General features: G+C 45.9%; 1 protein-coding gene across 2 annotated transcripts in view; it reads left to right on the forward strand.

Annotated features, from left to right (window-relative positions):
* Window positions 1-24,355, forward strand: part of LOC119652618 (G-protein coupled receptor Mth2) — a 75,825-nt gene that overhangs the window by 49,824 nt on the left and 1,646 nt on the right. For both annotated transcript variants that reach the window (XM_038056861.1, XM_038056862.1), the window contains exon 5: window positions 19,811-19,992. In XM_038056861.1, coding sequence (XP_037912789.1) covers window positions 19,811-19,992 — 182 coding nt within the window. The remainder of the gene's footprint in view (window positions 1-19,810; window positions 19,993-24,355) is intronic.

Consider the following 24,355-nt stretch of genomic DNA (forward strand, 5'->3'; position numbering starts at 1 on the left):
CGTCAAATCACGATGCAAATTCCACTGCCACCAGTGAGATTTGAACCGCGACCTTCCGTATGACAGCCTAGTGCTCTAACCACTGAGCTATCCGGACATTTGGTTCTATCAAATGACTAATCTGGATGCAATTACGAGCTTGACCAACCAGCGTATTAAACCCTCCTCCTTTACCTGGGCTTGTGACCAGCATACTATTTTGGTATTATGGCAGAGTTGTGACAACCGACTGTGTATACCGGTAAATTTTTTATACCAAAAATTCTGCATCCGATCCAGACCAGGCCTCCTCCAGTTTTTCGAGCTGTTTATGGCTCGATAGACCTCCTCTTCGGTAACATTCGCAAAATTCGTGGATGCCTTCGACGTGATCCACTCAGCATGTTGCGCGGGTAACACCCAAAGTTCTCCCCAATATTCTTTCGCTTGTGTCACCGAAAACTGTACGGTCTGGACGCTATGTTGGGATTCGTTGAGTGATCTGAAAAAAACTTCGCTGGTTCCTCGCGTGCATTGTATTCTGAACACGTCTGGAGTGACTTTCGCCATAACGTCGCAGCTGACTGCATACGACAAAAAATTTCTGCTTTAATGTGTCCAGAATTTCAACTACGGATGTTTCACTGGGGATGGCATAGCTCCTGTGAACCCTTTGCACTGTGTTTCTCACCCATTTGCTGGCAGTGCCAGTACTGATTTGAATCAGCCTAACAATGTCCTTCGTTGATGAGTCCCGTCGGTATTCCTTCCTGGCTTGCGTCAAACCAATAACGCGAAAATGAATGTTCTGACTGTGCAATCTGCTAGCGGCAACAACGTCACAATTCAAAAGTGATTATATTTGCAGCAGCCACATGTCAGCACACAGCTGAAGTGCAATCTCATCATTGATTTGAGATAGAATTCTCCCGGTTGTTGGAGATGGGGGAATATCTAGGTAAAGGATCTATTTCCGAGAATTCTACACATTCTTTGGAATTCGTCCTTAACCTCAGCGAATATCTCAGCTGGGCGGTGGAGAAGAGTGCTTTGGCGTTGCCTGCAGTGCGGTGTGGTGTTGTTGATGCCGCTGCCTTTGCCCCCATCGACTCTCGGTCACCAGTTTTCCCGATGTCCTCAATTCGAACACGCTCCCTGATGATTGCCGGGATTGTGTCGCTGCGAGTTATAAAGCGGTACTGGTCTGCGACTCGCCGCACAGTCACTTGCGCGAATTGCGGGAAACGCTCGACGAATATCTGGTGCAACAAGGGGCGGTAAGTTGTTGTGCCCCCCCGACGTACTGATGACAACATGTCGGAAAACTGGGTATCCGTTGTAACCTCAGTGAGGACTAAATCGAAGTCGGATATTTACGCTAAGCTGGATGTATCAATTCGGAGCTTCGATGGTCTCGAGCAAATCGAGAAGTTATCGCCGGATTACCGATTGCTCCACTCTCAAGAAGAAGTATGGGACATGTCCAAGTTCACCACCACCGAGAACGTCCTGCAACAAGGGGAAAAATTCATCGGTACAATGGGCACCCTAAAACTGAATCTGACTCTCAGTGTCCATTTAGATAGGACAGCGAATAGATGGATTTCATCAATCTACGACCAACCAGTTAGGAGTCGACTAAGGAAAATGTTAAAGAACAAGACCGGGGAGCAGAGGTTTGACATTATGTTCACCATTGGCAAGTGCCAATTCCAGGCACATAGGCAGGTTGTCAAGTTTGATCCGATCCTCCAGGGCATACTCCAAGGGAGTGATCCGCAATGCCAATTGTTCGATTTACCCAATTTCCGACCTGAGAGTTTGGAGAATTGACTCATATATGCATTCGAGTTTATTCTGTAAAAGATGCTTTATTTATCGTAAGAAGGGAACGAAGCCTTGTTGTGATGCCAGGAATAAATACGGATGCTAGTGACGATGAAGGGTTTGTAGGGTGATTACCACAAGGAATTTTTATATTAACTATTGTAATTCTAATCACATACATAATAATAATAATAATAATCGTTGGCGCAAGAATCCATGTTGGATCAGGGCCTTGAAGTGTGTTAGAGCACTTCATTCAAGACCGTAACGGTACACTAGGAGGCAATGTGGTCAGCATTGCGCTCGCCCGAGATTATTACCCCGATTTGACTCAGGTACTCATTCACAGCTGAGTCGACTGGTATCCGACGTCAAATCACGATACAAATTCCAATGTCACCAGTGAGATTTGAACCGCGACCTTCCGTACGACAGCCTTGCGCTCTAACCACTCAGCCATCCGGACACTAATCACATACATATGTCTAATAAAGATACATTATTACTACTAACTAATTCACAACTTTTTTCATGGTATTTTTTTATGGATTGAGGTGGAAATCAAACCATCCCCTCTCTTCCGCCCCCCCCCCTTGTGGGACCACCGTGCAGTATTATTTCGGGGGCGGGGGGTCTTGTTCGCTACACCAGCACGTCCATGTCGCGTCTCCGTTGCGCCGCCTTCCGAGTTCGATCCAACTCCAGGATTTTTGTCTTCACCACGGCTACTGCCTCATTTACTGTCATCCAGCTTTCCTCCGACTTCAGCATCTCTTCCACCAGGTTGGAGGGCTAAATGTCCACCCCAAGATGCTGTACAACCTCCTTTCCTGCTGCGGAAATCTGGGACAATGGAGCATGACGTGCTCCGGGTCCTCGGATGTAGCACCGCATTCAGGAGGGGGAGACTCGTCCAACTCGAAGCGATGCAAGTACTTCCTATAGCCACTGTGTCAGGTGGTACTTTAATTCTCCGTGCTTTCGGTTGACCCATTTCTCGATCAATGTATGGGTCCACTGGTCCATGTATGGCCCACCGTTGTTTCGACTTGTCACACAATTAAGGGATGAGCTAGCATTTGCTACCTTCTCTCACGCATAAGTGTTCCTGGAAACTCAGCTTGGCACCGATCATCACCCCCCAGTTATTTGACAATTGATTTTGAGACGACCTCACGATTACCACCCCGCATGTTAACCGTATTGTTCTTCCTGCGGTTGCCAATGAGGACCGTCTCCGTCTTTTCGTCCGCCAGGTCTTGCTCGGCTATTCTTAACCATGAGTTGATGGCATGAATGGCTTCATTTGCATAAACCTCGCCATCCTCAGGATGCTGTGTAATTACAACTACCGCTAGGTCGTCCGCAAAACCAATCAGCGTTGCCTCCTCCGGCACGCATAGGCCAAGCACTCCGTCGTACATTATGTTCCACAGCAGTCGTCCCAATACGGAACCTTGAGGCACACCTGCTGTCAAAATGTATTCCTTCGGCTCGTTGTCTGCTTCGTACCAGAGAAGTCTGTACAAAAGGTAACTCTCGATTAGCCGAGCCAAGTAACTAGGAACAGCCAGTTTGGCCAAAGCGCCTTTAATCCTATCCCAGTTGGCTCAAGAGAAGACCACCCGCAAGCTCGATGAACGGGAACAGCCTGTTTTATACCACCCTCTCCAACATCTTCCCCATGGTGTCTAAGAGACAAATAGGGCGATATGAAGAGGGCACGCCGGGTGGTTTTTGGAGCTTCCGTAGCAACACCAGCTTCTGCCTCTTCCATTGGGCCCGAAATACTCCTTCCGCCATGCACAATTCGAATGTGCTTGCGAACCACCTTGGTCTCGCCTTGACTGCTAATTTCATAGCCTTGTTCGGAATTCCGTCCAATTCCGGAGCCTTGCTATCCCCAATAAGTCCGCAGATTTCACGAAATTCTTCTTCGGTAACACTAGGGATCGAGAAGACGTCCTGCTGAGCTGCCAGTTGGGGTTCACTTTCATCCTACTCCTGCTGCGGGAAAAGAGTTGTAATTATTTGCAACAAGAGCCGTGGGCATGCCACTTGAGGTGATTTTTTCCCGCGGATCTTGTTCATTACAACTTGGTAGGCTATACCCCACGAATTCTTGTTAGCCTCAATGCAGACCTTCTGGTAGCATTCCCACTTACTTCTTCGGCCTTCTTAAGGTTGCTTCGCAGATTCCTGTATTCCTCCTCACGCTCCTGGTGTTCTGGTCTTCCCCTTGTCCTGTGGGAAAGTTTCCTCGCTCGGAGACAAGAGGATCTTAAGGCAGCGATCTCCTTGTTTCGCCAGTAATTTGGCCTCTTGTCGTGTTGCAAACATCGTCGTGGCGTAAGAAGGGGCCAGATGATAATCTAGCAGAGGTATACAAACTGGTATTCCAACACCGCTCAGACCTACTGATCGGTGCATTCAACGCTCGCCTGAGGGTACTTTCCTTGCTCGTTGGAAGGTGGCGAGGCTTGCGCTGATCTACAAAAGGAAAGGTTACCCCAAGTTACCGTCTTCATACTACCCACTATGTGTGCTTGACACTGCTGGAAAAATGCTCGAAAAGCTCATCAGAAGTAGACTCGCTGAAGCGATACGCGCTGCCGGAGATTTATCCCTCCAGCAGTTTGGTTTTAGAGCAAGATGATCCACAGTTGATGCTGTCATGCAAGTCGTGGATGCCGTTCGACGAATGGAGGCACATAGTTGCCGAACTTGATGGGTGGTGGTCCTCGTAACGCTTGACGTCATAAACACCTTTAATTCCGTAAGATAGAAAGACATTCTAGGCTCACTAGACAATACTTCCGATGGGCTGAACTATCTCTTACGGATATTGAGGGTCGGAAGAGGATAGACGTCACGTCGGGAGTAGCACATCCATTCTAGGGCCGGACCTCTGGAACGCTACCCATGATAGTCTGCTTAAACTCGACATGTCAGAAGAGTCGCGCTTGGGCGGCTATGTAGATGATGTCGCGGCGCTAGTTGCCGAACGCACTGTCAAACAGGCCAAAGCAGACTCGGCATATTGATGCGACGGGTAAGCGGATGGGTGACTTCTCATGGTTTCAACCTTGCACTGGAAAAAACCAAAGTAGTCATCCTGACTAAAAAGAGAATTCCGACCCGGTGTCCCATATCGTTCGGCGAGTCGATAATCGAGTCAAAACCAGCAGTAAAGTACCTCGGGCTTGACCAACTCAAAGCAGCAGCGAACAAGAGCACTAGAGACCGATGGACTGCGCGGTTCATTGGCAACTTAGATGCGTGGTTGAAACCGAAGCATGGTGAAACTGACTATTTTCTTACCCAGTTCTTCAATGATATGGAGGTTTTTAGTCTTACCTGCATAAGATTGGAAAGGCACGATCTCCGGATTCTGCGTTTTGTAATGGAGTTGTGGACGACGCCCATCACACCTTTTTCTAGTGGAAGATTTAATGGGATTTGTCAGGAACTCTATTTAAACAGAGGGGATCTCTCACCAGACAATATTGTCGAGGAGATGCTGAGGAGCGCTGCCAAGTGGAGCCTTATTGCGCATTATGTTCGTGTTATTCTCGTTGCAAAGAAGATAGAGCTAAAGCGGTGGAGGAGCCGGATGACAGGAGATTCCTTGAATTGACAGTTTCTTTCCCTTCTCTCCCCTCTCATTGGTGAAAGGAATTCCCTGATTTGCCAGATCCGCAAGACGGGAAAGTTCAGGGGCTAGCCCGAAGATATTTAGTTGGTAGTCCGACGAAGTACCATTGCAGGAGTCCAGCACTCTGTACGTAAATGCATTCACCTACCCTACCATAAAAACTGTCTCAGAACCGGCTTTGATGGCGACCGCAGGAGTGGTACCCTTTGCCCTCTTCGCTAAGGGACGTAAAGTCATCTACAGCCACAAGAGCAGAGACATTGGAGAGGTAGTACTCGTGAAAAACTAAAACGCTCACTAACTGAGTGGCATCTAGTTTGATAGAATGAGTCAAGAGGCCAATGAACTGCGCAGCTCAATGGCAATTTGGATCTACGCCTGAATCGAAAGCATGATGAGATTGAATATTCCCTTACCCAACTTCTAAGTGGGAATGGAGGTTTTCAATCTTACCTGCACGAGATTGGGAAAGCACGAACTCCTGACTATGTGCTCTGCAATGGAGCGGCGGACCACGCCGATTGTATCTTTTTCACTTGTGAAAGAGAGGGGGGGAGGAGCTCTTTACAGGCGACCTTGTCAGAGAGCTGCTGAGGAGCACTGGTAGATGTAGTCATGTTGTGCATTGCGTTCGGATTTTCCTTGGTGCGGAGGAAATTAAGTTCGACCGGAGGAGAGATCGGATGGCAAGGGGCTCCTTCAACTGACAGCTCCCTTATTCCTTTCCCTTGTTAAGAAGGGCTGAATTGAGATAAAATTGGAGGAGGAACGTAGGATAAAGCCAGATATTTTGGAAACTCAATTGATGATGTCAAGGAAGAGGAAATTGAAACGAAGTTTGTTGTCGAATATTATACCCAAGCTTTGGAAAGAGGCCAGTAGTGAAAGGGGTTGTTCACTCAGAGAATAGGAAGAGGATGTTGTGGAGGATTTAAGCGAATAGCAAATCCAGTGGCATTTGCTGATATTCAGTGTCAGCTTGTTGATCGAACACCAACGGACCAGATTGTCAAGGTTGGACTTCAAGAGAACACAGTCCAGCGGAGACGAAACACAGGCGAATAATTTAAGGCAGTCTGTGTAAAGCAAATACCGGCAAGTGAGGATGGAGTCGAGGCCATTGATGAAAAACAGGAAGAGCAGGGGGCCAAGTATACAGCCTTGGGGGACGCCAGAGGAAGGAAAGAAGGAACGATATGAGTAAACATGAAAGAAACTCTGCAGGAACGGTGTAAGAGATAGGACGAAAGCCAGGAGATGATTGAGGGAGGGAAGTTTAGTAGCCAGAGTTTAGAGAGAATATTATGGTCAACGGTATTAAAGGCTTTGGAGAAATCAGTATAAATAACATTTGCTTCCCGTCGTCTATCGAAAAGGTTTAAGGAAGCGACGGAGACAATGTTACGTTTTAATTGTGTGAGACAAGCTTAGATATTTCTATTCGCGTTTTGGCTACAAAAACCATTTCTTTTTGAAAAAAAGAACCCTTATGGCGAAAGCTCTGGAATATACCTTCTTCATTCCATGTGGGCTGCAGAAATTGGGTGTAGGCGCAGAATCCCACACACGTTCCGAATTCCTGGATCATTTTTCAACTATTCATCGTCTAATTCTTTAGAACTTCGCATAGAATTCCCAGAAATTCTGCTTCAGATATGACAGTATCGTATCCTGAAAGCTCTTTAGTAGGAAAAAATTCTTAGTCTTTACTACGGATTCTGTATCAAATTACAAGTAGGACGAGGTTTTCTCCTACATTAGCCAAGGCTATAGTACATACATAAACACGGTATAGTCAAACTATTAATTTCGCTCCGTCAAGCTCCACAGGTGGCTCACATTCGCTTAATACGAAATTAATGTTTTGGCTTTTTATAGTTGTTCAGACTAAGCCGCGTCACGTAATGCACATACATATGTACATACACTTCTAATAATTACTGAACGTATATAACAATTAATTGCTCTATCAAATATTCGACTTCAATTGAAGTATTTTCTATTAGAATCAAATAGTCTGACTAATAGTGCGGTGTGGCTCTTTAGTACTTTTTTGGGGCTTACTTCATATTTGCAGATAAGATTCGCACGGTTTTGGTGTACGTGCTATTGGCGTGTGCATGCCATCCATCTAGATACTTGTGAAATTGCCTCCTAAATTGTACAAATATTTCCAAAAAATAAATATATTTTGGCTCCAAGTCATCCGCAATAGGCACCTTCATCTGTGGTTAAATGACACCAATGATGGCTTTCAACAAAAAGATAAATTCACGCTTTGCTGAAAGTTGAAGGTGTGACAAATTATAAAATATCCGCTTTCGGAGGTTACCCCGTTTTAAAAAGTATAGGAAGGTAGACGGGGCCATACGGTTTCGACAAATCACCACCGTCGTATGAGCATTTATTTTGCTTGAAAGCATCTATTTCTTATTAGTCTGGATCTTCCATTGTTACATTTTATTTTAGGAACAGAATAATTTTGAATAAAATTTTATTCGCTTCTATATTTATGTTTGTTTATAGAAGAGTCTCAATTCTTGGAAGAGATTTTAATGCTTTAATTTTCGGACGAACTCTCCTATCTACGGGTACTCACCCATTTTTCATCTAAAAGGATGCGAAATTTTCTCAGATTTAGATATTTATCTATAACTAGAATTCATAAAATATCTATTCCTGAATACACACTAATCGAACTCATTGTTGGCTAAATTATAATCAATTAACAACTGAGTGATTCGCACATTTACCCAGTTGCTCCCCTTGCTTCATCAATCATCCCCAGTTTCGTCATACCGGTCATGGGGTTCCTAATTTCATTCATTTTCCGCAGACATCATCGTGTTGACATTGGGCACACAACATAAAAACAAGCCTAATGCGGCACGTAAGAATCCATTAACCTGTGGAATTTGCAAAATTGAGGAAGGTGCCATCCACAGGTGTATTTAAAGCAACGCATTAATTAAGCGGTTGGCTACAGTACGTCCGCGTACTTACTAGGTCAGAATTAAGCTTTTGGCTAATATCATACTTTCATAGATGGAGGAGGAAACAATGATATCATCGTTTAGATTTAAGAACAAAAATTATGTTTATTGACTTAGCGTGAAGTGGGAAGTGATGTGGGCAAAGAGGCTAAAGACGCTGGGAAATCTAATGCTCTTATTGAGGTGAGAAATGATCTAAGTTGGATTAATTCTATTTGAGGATTTAAAAGATATCTGTTGTCTGGAATTGGTTGCGACGAGTTGATTCACTTTATTTTGAAGAAGTCCACATGATAAATAAGTGGTATCTGAATGACTGAAGGCCAGGACATCATCTCATAGAGCAGATGACGAAAGTGCAAGAAAATGTAATCCTGCGGATAACTTACTGAGAAAGTTATCACGAAGTCTGGCAAGAGGTGCAAGGAGCAAATGAGAGCAAGGGGGAACTTAAGGTATGGGTAACCGGGGAGACATCAGACTTCGTCCGGCTTCCGCAATGGACAGCCTTTCTCGAAACCGATAATCCGGAGGTGGTTTGACGTCTAAGCACTGCAATAACCAGGAGCGTGTCTTCACCGGCTGTTACTGTTCCATCGTAAGCTGTGACGATCATTTTGCATAGACAAACGAAGACATAGTTTCACCTGATAAAGCAGGTGAAAATGCCCATCTCCTGGATCTTTTCATGTCGCCACACCTTGAGAAGTACACAGTCTCCGTTGCAGCGCCGTTAGCAAGTTCAGACCATTGCATTATTTCCACAAAATTTAGTACCACCTCTCTACACAAAAAGCATCCTTATTCCACCAAGCACTTAACGTGGCATAACGTCAGAGTCGACTGGGTCGCGTTTAATAAATACATAAGAATGGTAAACTGGTCTGCGGTGTTCGCACCTTCTTTGCAGAACTATCCCAACTTATCAAGGACATTTCCACTTTCGCAAAAGAGAAGTTTTTCAATTACGAGCCAAGCTCCACGTGTCCAAATCTGCCGGTCCTGATGGTATCGCGCTCATAGTCCGAAAAAACCGCGCCTCTTCTTTGGCTAGACCTCTCCGCAAACTTTGTCATCTGTCTCACGCTCAGAGTATCTTTCCATCGACTTGGAGAATTGCTTATGTCCATCCCATACGTAAACATGTCGGGAAACCGGAAGCTTGACGCTGACCAACTAAAGGCCACCACAGCGTCCTAGGGGGTAGATGAGGGGGGAGGGGCATCTGGAGTTGGGGCATAGGAATAAACTAAAAATTTTCCCTGCTTGTCCTAAAAGGTAAATAAAAGGAATGGAAATTGGTGGGCTAGCAACCTGTAAATTTTGAAATTTTATTGCTACCCAAACGACCTCACGCTTAGGATATCGAAAACAGAACTAGAATGTACCTATGCACGATTCCCGACAATGGTAGAGAGGGTGCCTCATGGTTCGTCAGCGACCTTTAACGGGTCGCTTATGATACGGTGTGTGATATCCCCGGGGTGCTCGAGTAAGTAGTTCTGGCCTCCTAGCTAGCAGTATACCTACGTCCTAGGTAGTAGCCGCGAATGACCGGCACACGTCGGGACACACTGGGAGTCCCCGGAGCCGTCGAAAGCTCTCTGTTGACGACGATGGGGTAACGTGAGCCGTTGCCTCGAGCGAGCGCTGATCCGTCTGTGAATTTCCGGATCAGCTAAGCGTAGGTCAGGCCTCAGGGAACTGGAATAGGGGCTGTGTCCCCGAGGGTATACCCGTCCCCGACTATTGGGGCCCATTCCCATGCATACGATGCGCTGGTGAATTTTCCATTGAGAATAAATCTCAACCAACAAAAAAAAAATCGACGAAATTGCAGGGAAGGAGGAAGAACTGAGTGCGTTTGGGTGCAGGACAAAAATGCTTCATCCTAAACGGACCGCAGATAGCCTACTGCATAGTGAAGTGGAGAAAAGGGACGACTTGCCTGAAGGAGACTTTATGAAAGTAGTTTCCAGGGCTCAAAAAAAGAAGTCAAAGAAGGATAAAAGGCAACAACTGACTACGTCGCCAGATAACCGTCTGTCCAAAGACAAGGAGACTGCAAACCAAAAGTCAGTAGCAGAAAAGACGAGCAAACAAAGAAAAATTAGGCCGTCGGCTCCTCTCATTAAACCGACGGAAGGCAAGACATTTGCGGAAGGCCTGAGTGAAATCCGCTACAGGACGAAAGCCGAAAACAATGGAGCAGAAGTGTCTTCCATACGAAAAACAAGGATCGCGGAGTCTTCGTCGAGTTGGAACCGAAGACGACTAGCAAGAGAACGTTCTGCGAAGTGACCAAGTGGTTATTGAGAGAGAAGGCTTTTGTTTCTAGTCTAGAGTCCATGTGCTCTTTAGAAATCCGAGATCTTGACTGCCTCACAAAAAAAGTCAAAGTGGAAGAGGCTATAAAGCTTGAATTTTCAGAGGTAAGCAATGCTCGGATAGGTATCACTTCTGTAAATGCTCTAGGCCAAAAACTCGCCGTGGTGGATGTCCCCGAGCAATATGCGAGAGAAATCATTAACAGTGGAAACATCAAAATTAGATGGGTAGTATGCAGGGTACGAATGCGGTAAGTCCCCACTAAATGCTACAGGTGTCTGGACTATGGAGGCAGGTCAGCAACTTGCAAGGGACCGAATACGAGGACAGTATGCAATGAAAACGAAAGTTACGTTCTATACAGGGATCGTGTTGCGTCTGGTGAGACTCTCCCACACACTGCGGGCTTGGGGCGGTGTCCAATTTTTGAGCGGAACTGGAAAGGCTTGGGCGAGACTAGCATGATCCGCATTTTACAAATTAATATGCAGCGGAGGTGAAGGCTGATCTAGTGCTATTTAGCGAGTAATACCGAAACAGGGACACGGTTTCATGGCATCTCGACATATCGGGTAACGCTACCATCTAGGTTCGGAACGACATTCGACTTGATTCAGTGTTTAGGGATAACTTTTTTTTAGCGTTTACCTGACACCGAATGAGACGATGCCGGACTTTCGGCCCCGGCTTGATGCTCTCGACGACGTTGTTTTGGGCACGTTGATTTCAATGCTAAGGCCCTTGAATGGGGCATGCCCTAGCTAGACTCCAGAGGGAAGCGGATTCTGGAAATGGCAGGGAGAACCAGGCTTGTAGTTTTAAACACCGGATCCATGCCGACGTTTTGGCGCCCAGGCTGTGAAGGAAGCACCCTGGCATCACCATCGGTGGACGGGTGGCGTGTCCTGCAAGAATTCTCGGCAAGTGATTACCAGTACATCGCGTTTGAAGTGGTTGACGCCCTTCCCCGTCCTGTGGAATGTCGGGACGGTGGACATCGGGAAGTTCGTCGAAGCTCTTGGAGCAGGTAGAGTCGCACTGGAGGGTGCTTCGGGAGTGACATCTGGAGATGTAGTCGCGTTTAGGTTGCTTTTGAAATTATGGGCACTTTGTTCCACGATTGCTGAAAGCCGCGTTGGTCGTAAGTCCGTTCTTGGCTGTTGCATCGACTCAGAGTGCTCTCCTATAAGCTCGAGTTTAAGAACATCATCCATCACGGTGTAATTGCCTTGCGCATCATTAGTTACACTATTAGGTTCCCATGCTTGAGTCAATGAAGTGTTGTATCTCGCTACCACTGACTTTGATTCTCGACACAGTTACTCGTGACTTCTTTTGGGATAACTTATTTATCTTTATAAATATGGCATCAGAATCGTTTGGTGAAATACCATTTAACTTCTCTCGCTATAGGGAAGTCAATTCATTTACGTAATATTGCCGGATAAGATTCCGCACGATCTTAAGGAGTGATTTGAACTGAGCCAATATGGGCTGATGATAGTCCCCATATCTTCGATAGATTTTGCTGACGCGAGTGAGCAGCAGGTTTATCACCTTTTTGAGCCGTTTGATGGCTGCAATTTCGTATCCTTCCTTTAATCTTAGGGCCGACTTTCTCAATTGTATCCAGCGTCAAGTTCTCCAGCTTGAGAAGATACTGAAGTATTTCTTCGTTGCTCAAGGCAATCAGTGAAATCCAGAAGCTCCGCTCAACGGTGGATTCCTACGATGGAATTCATATTAGTCGCGATTATCTGTAGGCCATCCAGCGGTACCGTAGTGACTACAGACCTAGCAGCGGGCATGCTGTTTGTGTAAATATTCTGTTATACTGTTTATTTTTGGGTTGTGCATGCTGCATGTATTCACACATGGTTTCTATTTTATTGAGGATGTTGTCCATCCCGCCACTAGCATCTTGTTGGGGCTTCTTAGCTCCCCATGGTCGGACTACTTCTGGAAAAATGTTTTTGTTCTTCATTTTTAATTTCTTTGATGCATAAAGCAAAAACTCACCCAGTTTTTCGTCTTCGGGTCTGTCATTGCTGCACTTTTTACTACCGCAATCAGCCTGGTTAGCACCCAGTCTGGGAAATTTCGTTGCCGCCGCCTTTGGTACCGTCAGCTTGATGGTTTCCTATGTCCTCCACATGGACAGATTCGACGCCAAAAACTTGCTAATTCCAAATAATTTGTCAAGATTTTTTGGACACTTCCTTAGCTTATGTTGACTCCCTCAACGATTTTAAATAGAAATGAGTTTAAGGATTGCTTCTATATTTTTCCACGGCAACACTCGTCCTTGGGTGGCTCGATCGTAGCTCAAATCCTCGCCTTCTTCACGCCCTCCAGAGTTCGTTATGCCACCCAGACACCCGAGTCTTTGAAAGGGTATTTTCTCTGAACTGTGGGCAGAATCGGTCTTAAATTTCCGTCGGATTCACTCCCTCCTTGAGAAAAAAGTTTTATGATAATTCTTTGCTTTAGGAACACGTGAATTTCTTTCTCGCTCATGATTCCTTTAGATACTAAGGGGTTTGAGAGAGTTACGGTCAGTCCTCTCCTTTTCAATAAAGTTCCCAGCATATCAATTCTTGCCAGGTATAAGACCCCTTCGGAATCTTAAAAAAAAATAGTCAAGTTTATATTTGATAGACAATCGTATAAATCGTTTAAATATAGGTTGAAACTAAGTGATGGATGGATTCCATTTTTTCGGTTGGGTAGTTTCTGAGAATGGGAGAACCGCTACAACCATCTCCGAGAAAAATGCGTGCGACGGAAAGACTGACAGACAGACAGACAGGCGGACAGACAGGAGTGGCCAGATCTCCCATCAGGCGCGACCAAAGCTGGCGGATTGGGGCATACCTATTGATGTGCACTTTTCTTTTTTGACTGTGTATGGGCTAGTGTTTGCTCATCTCTGGTGCGGGGACCAAAATGGCTATGGGAAGGATACCCAGAGCATAAAAGCACTATGGAAGACGTGAGAAGGAGAAAGCTTACGGAGCAGGGGCTCGGAACCCCAGTACCGGCGGCTCTTGGGAGTGAGCAAGCGGACTCCCGGTCGTCGATATCCCTCGACCGCAGTGCTTCGGTGGTGGACAACTTGGCCACCGTGGCATCTAATGCTATAATTGTTTTAGATTTGGAAAAGGAAGTGTTTAAGCGAAGTACCACTCTACCAAGGACACCGGTAACAAAACCGAAGAAGGATGAATTGAAAACAGATCGCTGGGCAACAAAAACAGCAACAACATCGATCGCACATATTCAAGAGGAGCAGCAACAGGAGGTACTCCAGGATCAGGAAAAGGACCCATTCAGGAGAAGCGCGTCAGCTTTTAGATCTCCGCTAATGCCAAACATTAAAAAAGATAAAACGGAGGGAAGGCCAATGAATGCCAAATGTGAAGGACTATTTAAAAGTAGTAATCTGGTTAGGAATCATGAAGAGCACAGCTCTGAAGCAGAGGAATTACCCTTCACACAGCTTGGTGCAAAAATAATGGAGCTGTCTGAGTTCATCAAGGACATGAACAACGTTCACCAAACCATAAAAAATATGCTGAGAGCAATTAGAGTGCTCTAAAACAAATCGGGGCAGGAGGAACGAAATTCCAAGGGCAAGTCGAAATCTGTTGCCCCAACGGTGTTACAGGCGACTCAAGTGACACCTAATCGTATTGAAATCAACCTGCCACCAAACAAGAGAGTTCGGGAATTAGATGTGGATCCTCTGGGAAGTCAGCAGGCGCCTAAGAGGAAAAAAGCCATACAAATAGTCCCGAAAAACGGAACTAAAGACACCGAAGAGAGAAAGCAGGTCCCCCAAGTGCGAGCTCTGGCAATCGACTCGACAAAATCCAAGGGGAATGAAAAAGATGGATGGACCAAGGGAGTTAAGAAAAAGGCATAAGTGCGAATTCGCCCAGAAGCGATTGTAATCTCCAGCGATGGAACTTTGTCTTACGCGGAGATACTGAAAAAGGTCAAAGCTGACCCCCACCTAAAAGATCTAGGCGGAAATGTCAGCAAGATTCGAGGGACCCAAAAAGGTGACCGAATGTTTGAGGAGAAAAAAACCAGCTTAGGGAAAACTGATGGCCTCCGAGCTCAGGTTAAGAACTCACTTGGGAAGAATGTCACAGTACGGGCCCAAAAACATGAGGTCTATAGACAGTGCAAGGATCTCGATGAAGTGACATCCAAAGCAGAAATTTGCACTGCCTTGATTTAACAGTTCAAGTTGGAGGAACTTACCGAAGAGTCCATTGTGAGTTTGCGGAAAGCCTATGGCAATACTCAAACGGCCACATTGCGATTGCCATTGGACGCCGCACAGAAATTATTGGCGGCCGGGAAGGTTCGAATCGGATGGGTTGTTTGCCGTCTGAGAGAGCAGATTTCTCTAAAGAGGTGCTTCAAGTGCCTCGCGTTTGTCCATTTCGCGAAGGCATGCACCAGCGGCATTGATCGGTCCGATCGATGCAAAAGGTGTGGGGAGAAAGGTCATATTGCCAAAGCGTGCAATAGGGACCCTAAATGCTTATTGTGCGAAAAAAGTGAGGGACGAGATTACCGGCATTTTGCCGGAAGTGCTAAATGCCCGGAATTTAGGAATGCGCTGACTTCAATGAAAAAATGAGGTTTATTCAAATAAACCTCAATCATTGTAGGGTCGCTCAAGATTTACTCGAGCAGATCATCTACGAATCCGAGGTGGAAATTGCCATCATTAGCGAACCCTATGGAAATCGTCACGGTGGCGTGTGGGTTATAGATTCGTCTGGTGGAGCGGCGATATGGGCATGCGGTCGACAGGTGGTACAATGTACTGGGAATCAGACATGCAGCGGCTTTGTGTGGGCGAAAATAAACGGGGTATATGTGTACAGCTGTTACGCCTCACCAAGCCTGACACTGCCCGAATTCGAAGAAATGCTTTGCAGTCTTGTTCTCGACGCAAGGGTTTTTTTTTTTGGGAGTAGGGTAGGTGAATGCGTTTACGCACAGAGTGTTGGACTCCCGCAACAGCACGCTGGCGGACTACCAACTAAACACCTCCCTGTCATCAGAGAACTAGCCTGGAACCGTTTGGCACATTACTTCGGGCTAGCCCTCCCGCTCTCCCGGCTTTGGGAGCCTTCAAGTCAGGGAATTCCGTTCACTAACGGAAGGGGAGGGGAGGAAGGGAGTTGTTAGTTCAGGGAACCCCTTACCGTCCGATCCCTCTGCCGGTCGAGTTCAATCTTCTTCGTAGTAAGAAGAGCCCGAACATAATGTGCAATACGGTTCCAGCTGCCAGCGCCCTTCAGCATCTCTCGCACAATGTTATCTGGAGAGAGCTCCCCTGTGTCTGCATAAAGCTGCTGGCGGAGGCCGTCCCACCTCTCGCAAGAGAAAAAGGTGTGTTCAGCGTCATCCGCCACTCTATTGCAGAACACACAATCAGGAGATCGCGCCTTCCCAACCCTGTGCAGGTAAGACTGAAAACCTCCATGCCCACTTAGAAGTTGGGTAAGGAAGTAATCAATCTCACCGTGCTTTCTGTTCAACCACGGATCTAATTTGTCGATGAGCCGCGCAGTCCACCTGCCCCTTGGCTCATTTTGCCAAGAAAGTTGCCACTCGTTAAGGGTGCGTTGACGTTCTTCACGGGCAACCACTTCTCTTAAGTTTTCGCTCTTACGGCGGTAGATAGCTTTGCGCTCCTTGGCAAGGAGGGCAACGGGGATCACTCCCGCAATCACCATCACAGCCGGTTCGGAGACGGTGCGATAAGCAGATGCCACTCGCAAAGCTCCCCGCCTCTGCACTTGAGCGAGGCGTTTACGATGCACCTCCTTGTCAAGGGCATCAGCCCATACCTCCGCACCATAGAGAAGGACGGACTGCGTTGCTCCCATGAGGAGACGTCTCCTAGTTGATATAGGGCCGCCGACATTCGCCATTAACCGACTCAAGGCCGCGACTCCTGCTGCAGCCCTGTCCGCTGCTGCTTTGATTTGCTCGAAGAAGCTCATCTTTGAGTCGAGCATTAAACCAAGGTATTTAATCACTGGTTTTGACTCTATAGTCAACTCGCCGATCGATATGGGACGCAAGGGATTCTCCTTCTGGTCAGGATGACTACTTCGGTTTTTTCCAGCGCAAGGTTGAAATCGTGAGCAGTCATCCATCCGCTTACCAGTCGCATCAATATGCCAAGTCTGCTTTGCGCCTGTTCAACAGTGCGTCCGGCAACAAGTGCCGCAACGTCGTCTGCATAACCGACCAGGCGCGACTCTTCAGGCATATCGAGTCTCAGCAGACTATCGTAGGAAGCGTTCCAGAGGTCCGGCCCTAGGATGGATCCCTGCGCTACTCCCGACGTGATTTCCATCCTCCTCTGGCCCTCTAGCGTCTCATAGAACAGGGAGCGGTCTTTCAGATAATCCTTCAATATCCGCAAGAGATAGCTTGGCACGTGAAAGGAGTTCTCTAGTGTGCCTAGCATATCTGTTCATCTTACGGAATTGAAGGCATTTCTGACATCAAGCGTTATGAGGAGCACTATCCGTCGAGATCGGCGGCTGTGTGCCCCGGCTCGATTAAACGCATCTACGACCTCCATAACAGCATCCACTGTAGATTTCCCTGTTCTAAACCCGAACTGCCTTGCGGATAAGTCCCCGGCAGCACGGATCACTTCAGCGAGTCTACCCCTGATGAGCTTCTCGAGCGCTTTTCCGGCCGTGTCAAGCATACACAGCGGTCGGTATGCAGACGGGAGCTCCGGGTCTCCTTTACCCTTACTGATCAACGCGAGTCTGGCCACTTTCCAGCGACAAGGAAAAATGCCCTCCTTCAAGCACGTGTTGAATGCTTCGAGCAGCAATTCTGACCGTTGGCGGAACACCAGTTTGTAACGACGCAAGGGTTGACTTCAATGCTTGGGCCTGTGAGTGGGGTAGCAAAGAGACAAATGCAAGGGGCCGCAGTCTATTAGACGCTTTTGCACAGTTTGATGTTATTCTGGCCAACGAAGGATATGTAAACACCTTTCAGAAAGGGGGGTCTACCTCAATCGTAGTCCTAACTTTTGTCAGCCCTGCATTGGCACGTGGTATGTCTTGGTGCGTCAGCAAGCACTACACCCACAGCACCAGGCAATCTTCTTTGGGCTATGGGTGGATTCACCGGGCATAAGACCATCATGCCCGAAACTGAGAAAGATGTTAGGCTGTTCCGCTAAAGCTCTGGATGAGAAGATCTTCATGGAGGTGTGGTTGGACCAGCCTAATAAAGCAGACGCCTCTACGGAAAGAGCTGCCCATGTGGTCCAATGCATCCGTGCCGTGAAATCTAGACCGGACATGTTCGCTGAGTTGTTCGAAGCGTGCATGTCCGAGGGGATATTTCCTGCATCATGGAAACGACAGAAGTTGGTGCTACTGCCTAAGGCTGGCAAACCTCCAGGTGAGCCAATCTCCTACAGACCTATTTGTCTTTAGGACACTGTGGGCAAAATGCTATAGCGAGTAAAGAGTGAGTTGAGAGCCAGGGAGGTCTCTCAGATCGGCAGTATGGGTTCCGAAAAAACCAGATCAACCATTGATGCGATCAAAATGGTTACTGGCTTGGCCGAAGATGCAATCCACGGGAAGGGCAGTACTAGAAAATATTTCATAGTAGTGACCTTGGATGTGAGAAATGCATTCAATTCGGCCAAATGGAACCTAATACGGGAATCTCTGGCGAAGATTGGTATTCCCGCTTATCTTGCAGCTATTGTCAACAGCTATTTACAAGAACGGAGGCTTTGGTATGACACCGATGACGGACCTCATGAGTACGCTGTCCCCGCGGGTGTCCCACAGGGCTCCGTACTGGGCCCACTGCTGTGGAACATCATGTACAACGATGTTCTTAATCTTCCCCTTCCGGAGGAAGCTACGAAAACGAATTTCTTTCTACCTATATTTTGTGTATTTTATCAACTAATTACAAAGATCGATTTCATTCCTTCCTCTCTAAAATTAAGAGGTATTTCTGGAGACTCTAAAATTGCTACATTGCTCAGCGTTCATCCGCACATTTGTTCCTCCTCCTTCTGTTCCTTATTTTTATAACTTCAACTTGCATTCAGCGGATCGAATTAATTTTATGATGTTTGGAATTTAGTGAATCACATAAATTTGTTTATTTGGGAACTATGTTTACAGAAAGCAAAGAATATTTAATTTGGTATCAAAAAACCCCGATCTAAATTTAGGTTTCTACAAACAAATCATATTTACAAATGAGAGTATCTATATGCAATCTATGTATAATACATAGTAGCAAAATAGTAACAAAACTGAGATACGAATCTAATTGATAACTAATAACTTTTGATTATTCCACACACAAGAAGGCTGGGAAAATTATATAGGACCAATCATCCACCCTATTGGATTGGGCGAACTATTAATTTGCTTGACAAGAATTATTAATTTGTTAACATAGAGCTTTTATGCGGTAAATATCATAAAATCTATTATACTATAAACAAAGCCACCGAATTCTGGAGATTTATTGGTTTTGTGGTATTTCTTTGGTATTTCGTATTTATATTTATGGAAACCTTCCTCAGTTGATTCATAAAAGTAGAACTGCTGAGAATTTTATTGTACTGAGTAAGGGAGGAAGGAGGACGTGTTAGTTTGCCATGTAAATAAAAAAGTGATATAAAAGCTCCACGTCGGGAGAATTTACAAAGCAAAATAGTGGTCCAATGGCCCACTTCTTAAAAGTGCTTTGCATTTAATGTTTTTTTTTATTGCTAGAATCTATTTACGTGACTAAACGAGGGCAGATAATAGTCTAATTACGAAAATATACATAGGTAGGCACTGACAGTTCTGATAAAGTCTACAACTATTTGTATTTTAATCTGTTTTCAATCGGAATAGATACTATTAGACATATAATCCTGAAACTCTTCATGTTACAAATATTCTATCTAAATCCACTCCAATTTTCTTCTATTTACTTGTAGGTCATCGCAAGGTACTCGAGGTTTGGATAGCTTCCGCGATAGTCATCGTTTCCTACTATATTCTGTGTATGCCTGGGGAGTTCCATCAATATTCACTACAATTACTTTATGCATTGATTATTTCAAGTTGGTGAGTGACTATTTTCACCCCAACATTGGAGAAGGACGATGTTGGTTTTCACGTAAGTAAGATTGTCTAGTTATGTATATCTTCAGATTCTTGTGAAGTTTGTCAATATTTTTGGATTTTTTTCTTTCTATTTTAAGGGTTTGTGGTTCTAGTAGATCCATATTGTTCACAGTCTTGTTTTCTAGTCTTACTGTTTGTTCGCTGCATTCAAAATGAGATAGGAATCATCAATAATGTGATGCTGTTATGGTCAAGTTCGCGGTGGTCGTTACCCTTAAAAAATTATGGTTCCTCAAAATGTGGCTACTTGGTAAAAGTCAAACCAATCCCTGACAAGCGAAGGAAGAGGTCTCTCCTCTTTAATTCCGATTAAGCTTCGTGGTTGCCACCATTCTTTTGAAAAGTTATCGCGCTTCAAAGTCGATTTTTTGAACTGTATTATACGTCCTGGGACGACGGGATATGGAGTATGTGCGCAAGATCAAAGTGAGGCCCTTCTCTCCATGCTCGTTAAGGAATTGCGGTTATAATCAAGCCCTTCTAAAAGAGTTATGGCGCGACAAACGCAACTCCAGCAGGACTGCACTTTCAGCACTTCCACTGCCTTGTCATTGGTGGCACACTGTTCAAGCACAGACCCTGCCAAAAGTCAGTTGGGTTTCAACTAACCGACTTCGTACGAGCAATCAAATCGACCACTTCGCGATCAGTAGTAGATTTAGGAGTTATCTTCTGGATGTGCGTGACGAGGGGGCGCTGACATCGTCTGGAAAGGGATCATCATCTGATGGTCGCTTGCGTTCGCTTGTGCGTTGCGCCCGCCACGTCTCGCAGGGTAGGGGAGTTGCGACGCATTAAGTTCAATATCGACTGCTTGTACGACCCAGCTGTCGTTTGACAGTGGGAGAGCTATCTTGCTAATCGGGAGGCAGATCTACTGAGAAACGTTCCTGAGCATTGGGCCGCCATCAAAAGTGCTCTTTTCTCGGCTGCACAGGTCATCGGCCACGTCCCAAAAGGGCGGCATAAGATCTGGGTGACTGTGCAGTCGTGAAAGCGGATTGATGAACGGAAGGGATTGAAGGCTCTACTGCGAGTTATGGCGGGCGTGACGTCCTCGAACTCTGATAACGAACGAAATCCCAAGAAGTTCATCGTAGTGTACGCCGTGGTAAAAGAGAATTTGCTATTGCGTTAGTCAGGGAAGTGGAAGATGCCACAGATCGCAATAATTTCAGAACTGTATACCGCATCACGCATGGGGTCGCAAATCTTTCGATTGTCCTGTGAAGGACGTCATCGGTTGACTTCTCATCCACGATGACGAACAACTGAAGAGGTGTAAAGAACCAGGGTCCTTAACCGTAATCCATCTGGTGTAGTTCCTCCTCTTGTGGATGAAATGGCTAGTCACCGTAACATGCGAATACGGACTCTTCCTCCAAGCAGAAGAAAAATCATTCCGGGCATCAATGCGCTCAAACGGAGTAAAACCCTTGGGCTTGACGATCTCCCCGCACAGTTATTTATAGCTGTACCTGCAGATCTGCTATTCCACTCGTACGGAAATCTTGGAAATCCAAGACCTTTCCCAGAGACTGGATGAAGGGGATGATAGTTAAAGTTGCAAAGAAGGGGACTCGTTTTGACTGGGACCATTGGAGAGGTATCTGCGTGCTCCCTGCCGTCGCAAAGATAATTGCTAAAGTAATCCTGGAACACGTCAAAGAACATCTCGAAAGCTTGGGCTGGCTGGTTTCCGCTCCGGATCTTCCTGCATCGGCCACATAAATACCCTACGTATCATTTTGGAACAGTGGGCGGAATTTAGATTTTCGCAGCACCTGCTTTTCATCGTTTTCGATTTGATTCCGGAGAAACAAATAGCTATTATCAGAGCGACATATGATGGCGCAAAATGTCTCGTGCTGCATCATCATTATCATCAACGGCGTAACAACCGGTATCCGGTCTAGGCCTGCCTTAATAAGGAACTCCAGACATCCCGGTTTTGCGCCGAGGTCCACCAATTCGATATCCCTAAAAGCTGTCTGGCGTCCTGACCTACGCCATCGCTCCATCTTAGGCAGGGTCTGCCTCGTCTTCTCGTGCTACACAGAGACGAAATCTCGGATGACTTTGAGGTCCAAAGCGGATTCTGCCAGGGTTGCATCCTGTCCCCGATATTATTTCTTCTTGTTATCGGTGACGTTCTTCATGCAGCCTTAACCGGTGGACATGGAAGAATTCAGCGGATTGTGACAAACACTTCAACTACATTGATGACATTTTTTGCTTTCCCAGCGAGTCATGGAAAATGGCCAAATGGCACTAGATTTGGACAGAGAGGCAAGTTGGACTGAGGGATTCAATGGACGATGACATTTTTCCTCAAACGCCGACGACACTGATGACATCTGTTTGCTCTCTCACTAGGTCATGGACCTTGATCAAATGACTCTGTATTTGGAAAAAGAGGTAAGTAGAATTCGACTGAAGATAAGCACCATCAAAACCAAGGTCCTCAGTCTGACGGGTCATCGCATTCTTCATATCTGCATGGATGGGCAGAGCATCGAAAGCGTTGATCAATTTGTATATCTTGGAAGCGTGGTTTTTGCTGACGCGGCACCGAACTAGATGTTACCCGACGCATTAGCAGCGCTAGATCCGCTTTCACTGCCCTGTCTAAAATCTGGAAATGCAGTTATCTAAACACTAAGATGAAATTGAGATTGTTTTGTGCTAGTGTTCTTTCTCTGTTGATATATAGGAGTAGCACATGGAAAGTGAACTCCACTGCTACTCAAAAGTTCCAAGCTTTTGTCAATACCTGTCTGCATCGTACCATCAGAGTACACTGGTCTGACATTATCTCAAACGAAGAAATTGGTCAGCGCACAAGCTTGGTATTCGTACGCGATGTGATAGGAAGACGGAAGTGGCAGTGGATAGGTCACATATTAAGGAGGGGTGACAATTGCATTGCGGGCTATGCCATGTAGTGGAATCCATTCTCCCAAGGTATCCGACGAATGTGAGTGTTTCGGGAAGTCGTGAGGGGAGCTGAAGCGGTAACTGCGAGCGATGGCGTGTAGGTGTGGTTGAAGCGCTATACCCTACTAAGGGGTGTTAGGCAATTATATAAAAAGGGGTATTTTCACATCATCATGGTAAAAGTTGATTTGCAACCGCACTCTCGGAAGGGAAGGGAATAGGGAGGGTGCGCATGAACAGAGAAGCCTATAATAAACTTATGTTTTCCTTCAATGGGCTCATTGTTTGAGGCCCTAGGATCGCTTGGTTCTTACAGTTGTGGTCCCACAAATGGGTCTTGGAATGTCTTTCTTGCCAGTTCGTTAGCTCTCTCGTTGCTATAATACCTTCGTGCCTTGCAATCCTAGTTTTTGCCACCCGACAGTATTAAGGTTTTGCTGGTATTTCAATGTCAGTTTAGATGTAGTTTGCGGTGATGCGGTGGCCTTTAATACCGCCTGATGCCAGAGAAAGGATAGATTTTACTATTTTACGTTCGTACTTACTCTGGAGATTCTTTCTGACACAAAGGTTTATTACATACGCGGAAAAACAGTAGAATGTTAATTTAGGGGTTTAGATATAACGTGCCTGCTTCACTCCATGGCTGCCAATTCCTATGCCGTTCTCTGTGTACTACAGTATGTGCTTTCTCAGAATGTTAGTGTCTCCAGTTAAGGGTAAGTGTACTCTCCAGATGACCTGTAATGCATAGGTAGGTGGGCATAGTAATTTGCCTCGTTTAGTAATGTGCTTGCGTTTTCTTACCGTTCAGCAACGATTGAAGAAGCCTGCAGAAGCCTTCTGGCGTCTGAAACCGTAAATCCGAAGGAGGGGTTATCGAAGCGCTTACTGTTTCCATCAGGTCTCTGTTTGCTGCTGTCTCAGTCTTTCATACAAGCTGATGTAGTGCTGTTTTGTAAGATTTTCATTATGGTTAGATATTGTGGTTTCTGGTAATAAGCTCACTCTCATGTGTTTCTCAGTTTTTTAGTGCTTTAACGAGAAAGAAGGTTACATCCGTGGTCGTTTAACGTGAGCACTAGTCGATTCGACTTAATCCCTCGATCTTCTTAAGATGCGGATTGATTTTGTAACTACAATCAGAGCCCGCTGAGACAAGGATACCAGTACCAGTCTGTACTGAGTGCATGGCTCAGCATTCCTGCTGATGGATGCAAGACCTAACTAACTCTCTACCGAACTTTGGAGTACGGCATCCGTGTTGAAACGCAACAGTACTTTTGAGGTGCGAAGGTCTCTGTCCATTTGGACGTAGCTGCAACCCCAACCCCTGAAACTCTCGTTAGGGGGTAAACCGCTATAACTGAGCTGAATTCACATGAGACAGGAATTTTGCTGAGACATGTGAATTCAGG

This window comes from Hermetia illucens, chromosome 3 (assembly GCF_905115235.1).
Source record: "Hermetia illucens chromosome 3, iHerIll2.2.curated.20191125, whole genome shotgun sequence".
In the NCBI taxonomy this organism is placed as follows: domain Eukaryota; kingdom Metazoa; phylum Arthropoda; class Insecta; order Diptera; family Stratiomyidae; genus Hermetia; species Hermetia illucens.